Here is a 7,093-nt window from a genome sequence, read left to right as displayed (position 1 = left end):
CATCAAATTTCGCAACTGTGGGTAAATGTGTCAAAATACAATGTATCTTGGGGTGCAGGTGGCCGAGTGGTTAAGGCGCGTCCAATGTATGCAGTTCAAATCCGGCCTGAGGCCCTTTACCGCATGTCTCTCCCCCGCTCTCATCCCTGTTTCCAACTCTATCCGCTATGTTCCTCTATCAAATAGAGGCACAAAAATGCCCAAAATAAACCTTAAAAAATATATCTGTTTCTCCTCTGCCTCTCAGCTGCAGTGGCAGGGGGCATAGAACACACTCCTATGATTTTGGTGCCAGATTCAGGCAAGAGAATAATGCTTGGACTAAAAGTTGAGACTAAAATATAAGGTCTTCTATCCACTAAAACTAGACCGAAAATGTTTTGGGTAGAAATTATCAAAAGGTATTTAATCTAAAGACTAAGATGGAAACTAAAATTAAAGGTAGCTGCCAAAATTAACACTGAAAAGAACAGAGCTGAGCTCAGAGACAGGATTGATGACAGGCACAGATCTGGTGAAGGCTACAGAAAATGTCTGCAGCACTGTGGCCTCCATAATTTCCTGGACTTGCACAAGATCTGGTCCTTTGGCCAAAGTGAGCGACAGGAGGAGAAAATCCTTAATAAGAGAGGTGACCAAAAACTGCATAGTCACTCTGACTGAGCTCCAGAGATCCTGTGTGGAGATGGGACAAAGTTCCACAAGGACAACTAACACTGCAGACCTCCACTGATCTGGGCAGAGTGGATAGATGAAAACCCACAAGGAGTTTGCAATAAACGCCATGTGAAAGCCAAAACAATTTAGCGATTTTAGGATAATTATTTATTAATTATTAAACTGCAAGAAATTTTGACCAACTATTGCACAGAACAAACTTGAACTGTTAAACAATGTGACAAACTGGTTCATTATCAGGCGTAACAACTTCTATAACCATATCAATCACATGAAGATAAAGCTAAATAAACCACTGAAATCAGTTTTCCATGTTAGCTCATGTGCAGACTCTATTGTTATGGTGGGATGTGTGCATATGCTTACCTTGCAGCAGACACTCCAATGCTAAGTCTGGCTCTAAACCTTTCTTGTAGCCCACCCTGTCTGAAAGGGAATAAAAGAGACTGGAGGATTTGAAAATCAAACTGAATAAAGAAAAGATGAACAGGAACAAATCTTGATTTTCATCATTTATTAAAAAACAAAATCTGAATTGAATAACCTTGCATAAACACACAAATGCATGTGAAGGACAGAAAAAAAGCCAGTCACCCAAAAAATTCCCCAAAGAAATGAAAGTGGGAAGAAAATAAAAGACTCAGAACAATTTTAACCATATTGTTCCCACTTGGTTTCTTCTCCGCAAGCATGAAACTCGAGTGCAACTACAACCACAGAGCAACCAGCGCAGCTCCTCCTCTTCCATCAGTCTTCATCTCTTATGAAGGAGGAGCTGCAGCGATTCTTACATCTCTTATCATTTCACATGAAAACACTTTTTAGTGTTCAAACTATTTTGAAACTTTTTGGTTTATTTTTAACTTGACTAAAATCAGTAAAGCAAACAACACTTGATCTGTTTTCTAAAAATGTTCACAAATTGGAGTATCAAATTGGACTAGAGCTACATTAATCAGGACTTCATTCTCACAGCAACGACAGGATTTCTGTCAGTTGTCTGGATTTCTGATCAGCGTAGAAACTCCCGTCAACTTTTACCACCGTGATTCAAAAAGTACAAAGTTGATCTCCTGCATATCATGAAAAAAGATGTGTTTTGTTGAGATATTTTTTCGGTTTGATGTAGCATAGTTCCAGACAGCACCAGGCGAGCGTCGTGAGGGCGGCTGTAGCCTAAAGGTTCAGATTTTGTGACCAGATGATCACAGGTTACAATCCCTGGAGGAGAAGGTTGTTTAAAAAAAGAAAGAACACAGTGAGGGATAAGAATGAAAAGCACATTTTTGCCACGATAACAACAACGACGGCTGAAATGCCCTTGAGCAAGGCACTGAACCTCCGACTGCTCCAGCAGAACTGCTCAGTGGCTGACAGTACACAACTGACACGGCAGGCAAGTCTCTGGTGTGAGTGAGTCAGTGTTTGTGATCTTTTCTCCCTCTGTGAATTAAGATGTGCCTTTGGGGTTAAATTAAGGGCAGTAAAACACTGTGACAGTCAGTACGTTTTCATACCGATAAACGTTGGACTATTGTGAAAGTCCGACTAAAACCGGGCATTTAAATGCATGTAAACATGTTCGTCTGACTGAAATCGTACTAACAAAGTCAGACAAAACATACCTAGATAATGATACCAAAGATCAATTTAATTTTGCATGTTTTGCATGCACTGCATTGCAGTGGACTTACTGCTTTTAGATATCACTATAAGCAAGAGGGATGGCATGCACTGCATTGGTGCCACATATAAACTGTAGAGCAGTAGTTCTCTACTGATGTAGAGTCACGTTTCTTATTTTTTTCTTAATCATAAACTGATGTTTTGAAATAGAAATGAGGCAGTTTGGACTCAGGGTGGATAAAAAGACAAGGCAGAGCAAAGAGATGAAGACGAATCCCATGGGAGTTTGCAGCGACCAGCAGCTTGTTCTTTGGGATGCCGAAACTCCTGTCCAAACAACAAATGTACCCTTTTGGGTACTAATGAATAACCTTAAATAAAACTTTTTTTTTCCTGGCACAAATTCCTTACCCACTGAAAATGGCTTTGTATATCAACTTTTGGGTTTTGACCCACCAGTGGAGAACCATGGCATGAACAAAGCGCAGCACTGAGCCCCTGGAGAACTAGGAGAGTGTAAATTACAGATATTTTGCCTTCCAGGGGTTAATTTGCTGTCCATTTTGATATGCTTCGATGATTTTTTGCATCCACCATGGGTGAGTAGCTTAGGAAGTAAAAAGGTTTATGTTTTCTACAAAGGTTTCATGGAAAAATCACCTCAAAAGTTAACTTTTCTGGAGCGCAGGTGGCCTAGAGATAAGGCGTGCTCCATGCCTGGGTTCAAATCCAGCCTACTGGCTACTTTCCCATGTCTCTCCCCAACCCTCTCATCCACTGTCACCCTTAATGAGTGGAAGCATAAATAGCCCCCAAATTTTTTTGCATCAACGGCACCGTAGTAGCTCTGGGACCAACTGACCGACCAGCGGCATAAGCTACAGGACGAGATGCAGTTGAGAAAATTATGATTATTATTAAGAGTATGTACATTGCATTGAATTTTTAAAAATCTACCAGATGGTTGCACGTTTTTCCTGCTGTTTGCATCAATCTGATCTACATGGACTTAATTGGTTTGGCTGCAGCTAGCTCCAAAAATAGACCTTGCTGATATCTCAAGCGGTACCGAGCTGAGCAGCATTTCTGGGACACGCAAGAGATGGAAGAATGCATTGTAATTGCAAAGATTGACAAGAAAGGGAGAGATATGCTCTGCAGTGTGCTTTGCAATAAAATTGGTGCAAACAGAGTATGTGGAAATTGGGGGTAAGAATCCAAAGGGACTAAAACTCAAATTCAAACTAATATATATATATTTTTAATGGTTGTAAGAAGATGTAAACGTGTCGCCCATTGCTGCAGCTCCACATAGTGGTCAATGGTAGTTTGTACTGTTATAAGCTCTTTTTTCCCTCTATGCTAGTCATGTGACTAAAAGCTATATATTATAGACAACACAGGAGGTAATCTAGTGTGTACTTCATAAGAACATACAACCCCTGTGGAAATATTGGCTGTATAATTTGCATTTTCTGGTGACTGAAAACAAGAAATTTTCAAATATGTGGTGTCTGTTTAAGCAATAAAATAACAGGCTTCAAGCCTTTACACTGGCTGCAGGTGTGCGTATGTCTGGTTGTTTGTCTCCATCTGTTAACCCTGTGATTGAAGGTGGCCAGTCAAGGGTTTCCTCCACCTCTTACAAATGGCTCCAACCCCCCATGACCCCAAATAGGATAAGCAGTATAGAAATGGAATATCGTTTGGATTAGAGGTATCTGAGTTCTGTGATGACCCCCATAAATAATCGAAAAACACATTTTGAGTCGGAAATCTGATACCTGGAACTGCAGCTCCACATAGTGGTGAACAGTAGCTGCCACTGTCCTACATTCTTTTGTCCCTCTAGGCCTCTGTACAGGTCATGTGACTGAAAGCTATGAATACCGCAATAAGGACAGGGGTCCAGTTAAATTACCTTAACGAGCTAAAACAGCAGCTCTACTTTACCATGCATGTAAACGTACTGAGTGCCATAAATAGTCTCATATTTTAAGTTTTTCCACATTTTTGCTCGTGAGAGCATTTTTTGTGGCTCCGGGTTCAGAGCTTTGGTTTTTGTGTGTCTTAAGTGGGAATAAAATCACATCTTATCTTCTTTTTACAGCAGTGAGAAAAGCACATCTGGTGACTGACAGCTCAAACACAATCAAACTACACAATTACCAATCTATAATCAATATCATCATACAGTGTCCATTAGATCGATGAAGGCTTGGTTTTTGTTTTGGGGTGCGGTGGTTGTAAAAATGAAGATCGAAGTCTTAGAAGGGAGATTTAAAGAATCCATCTCCCTTTGCTCAACAGCTACCGCCAAGGTGTCCCTGAGCAAGGCACCCGCTGTGAAGCCCCTGCTGGAGAAACCTGTGAGAAGCTTCCAGGTATGAACGAGTGGATATGAAGCAGGGCGCTGCTGAAAACAAAAGGAGCTGATGAGCTCTTGTAAAGCTTCCCTGTATAAATAAAAGAGTCCTGCTAACTTCTCGAAGAATGGAACAAGCCTGAGACCGGCCACTGATCGGCAATTTGAAGATGAGCTTCCAAGTCGAGCGGAAATGTCACTACTTGGTTTAAAAACAGAAATAAAATATATAAGAACAGCTGCTGTTGTAGGGGGAAACCCTTCCTTGGCGCCGGGAAAAAAAAGGCTGAACAAAAACAACTCGTGTCCCATCGTCATGAGTTCTTAGGAGGGGATGTGGGGGCAGGAGAGGCCCCTGCATCGCCCTTTGTTCCCCGGCTGTGAAGGGACTGCTGTAGTTGTGTTGTTGGCCGGAGGGCTATGTGGGTGAGAGTTATCAGGGCAGTGTCCTGCTAAATGTAGAATTGGTGTAGCGCCAGCTTGTCCATGAAGGGCTGTACCAAGTTGTCTGTGGCAAAGTAGAAGACCAAGCCAAAAAAGATGGAGATGGGAAGAGCTGGGAGTGCTTTCTTGAAGATGGCGAGGAGGAGTAGGGTCAGACACAGGCCCTGTGGAGGCAGACGCAGACAAAATAAGGCAGAGGAAATGGCACTTTGAATGACTGTGTAGAAAACAAAATCATCTCAGCCAGGGGTACAAAAACACCACAGGTTATATAATCAAGTGGTCGACATAAAGTGGGGTTACATATTGTGCTGAGGGACAGGGATGAGGTTGTGGTGACACAAAAATAAGCAGCTGTGGTCACTCACAATGAGGATGGCTACGAAGCAGGCGAGCGTGGTGTTCCAGTCGCCGCTGGCTGTGGCCGAGGCTTTCCCCACCAGCATGCTGTAGAAGATGAAGTCCCCGAGGCCCAGCTTGACGCCCCCTGAAAACACAGAAGGACACCGCATTCAGGGTGGAGTCAAGAGAAAGAGAACATAAGATCTGTTTCAGCACCGCACCCTCTTGCCCCCATAGAAATCTTTCCTCGACTGTAATTACTGTACAAACAAGAGCTCAGACCCCGTATTTACCCGTGCTTTAGGTTAGAAGGGAGCGCAGGCACCCAAATAGTACGGACATGAAACCTAGCAATTGCCATGAATAATCGCTTCCTAATCTGCTCTGACTAAAACCAGTCTGCAGCTGAACACGGACGGGCATCGCTCACAAAAACTCTCATTTCACAGAAAGTGGAACACATAAAAACATCCCTGAGATGTTTTATGTGTCGGTGAGGAGGAACTGAAAGATGAGGATGATCATTACACGCTGACAGAAGGAAGGCAAGACAAACGGGGAGGCTGAATTATAGAGTCATGCTTTATATCAGGATACGGTGGTGAATCTAAAATCTTTAAAGGGAGACAATGCATGATTACAGTCTGAAGTGGGCATTCAGTTACCAAATGCAGTCATACTAGTGGGATCGCCAACTGTTCCTAATAAGACTTCTATTCTTAAAACCCTCTTATGCAGTTTTTAAGAAGATTCTCACATTCACCAAAGTTTTCTTATCTGTGATTTGTTCTGGACTAAGAACAGAACCTAAGAACACTCCAGAGCACTCTTGCTAACATTTAAGTGCTGATAACACAGGATGAAATGTCCTGTTTTACTGCAAATTAATCAATTTAACACTTTCATATTTGTTATTATTATGCAAAATGCATGACTCAAATATGGTCAAGTATTAATTTTTGATCCTAAACTGCAAAATCAGAAATTCTAAATATACATTGAGCACATGTGCGGAAGTTTTATCATTAGACAAAATAAAACCTACTTCAGTGGGGAAAAAAACCTTATCTGGAACGCATCCCTTTCTCATCACAGCACTGTCTGAACCAGGGAAGTAATCCAATTAATGTGTTTGTGGTGAACATTCAGTATCCACTCATATTGGCTGTGACTTAGTAGGCACAGTTGGTTATCTCATTATTCTTGAAGCTTGTTGGTTCGATTTTTCCCCCCTGTATTGCGATTTGATATGCTATTATTATTAGGTTCCTTATCTTGTGTATTTTTTTCAACAAATTCAAGCAATAAATAATTCAATATTACAACCTACATTTAAGTCAGGAACACTCTCATAAATGTAACTGTTTTATTTCAAAACGGATCTACTACAGTTTTACTTGGTGGGGAAAGCTCTGGTCTAGAGATGCTCCCTGGGTTAGTCAAGCAGCATGCTTTGACTTACTAGGAAGTGTGCTAGAACCCCCCCTAGAGATGGATGCATTTATGACGATGTGCATTAGAAACAATAAAGTTATTCAGAAGCAATTAATCCATAGTAGCATAAATCTGAATAAGAGGGAGCAACAAGCTTTAAGCTATTAAGGAGGAGGCTGGGATGGAAGAGGTGAAGCTGTAGTT

At 41.6% G+C, this 7,093-nt stretch overlaps 1 protein-coding gene across 1 annotated transcript in view; it reads right to left on the bottom strand.

Moving 5' to 3' along the window:
- Positions 1-1,227: 1,227 nt before the first annotated feature.
- Positions 1,228-7,093, bottom strand: part of psen1 (presenilin 1) — a 28,231-nt gene continuing 22,365 nt past the window's right edge. Inside the window, exons 10-11 of the mRNA XM_041812852.1 lie at positions 5,482-5,600; positions 1,228-5,277 (exon numbers count right to left, since the gene is read on the bottom strand). Of these exons, the coding sequence (XP_041668786.1) occupies positions 5,122-5,277; positions 5,482-5,600 (275 nt within the window). The 3' untranslated portion in view covers positions 1,228-5,121. The remainder of the gene's footprint in view (positions 5,278-5,481; positions 5,601-7,093) is intronic.

This window comes from Cheilinus undulatus, linkage group 18, assembly GCF_018320785.1.
Source record: "Cheilinus undulatus linkage group 18, ASM1832078v1, whole genome shotgun sequence".
NCBI classification, from domain to species: domain Eukaryota; kingdom Metazoa; phylum Chordata; class Actinopteri; order Labriformes; family Labridae; genus Cheilinus; species Cheilinus undulatus.
The sequence above is the reverse complement of the archived record's forward strand: the minus strand, read 5'-3'. Positions and strand labels throughout refer to the sequence as shown.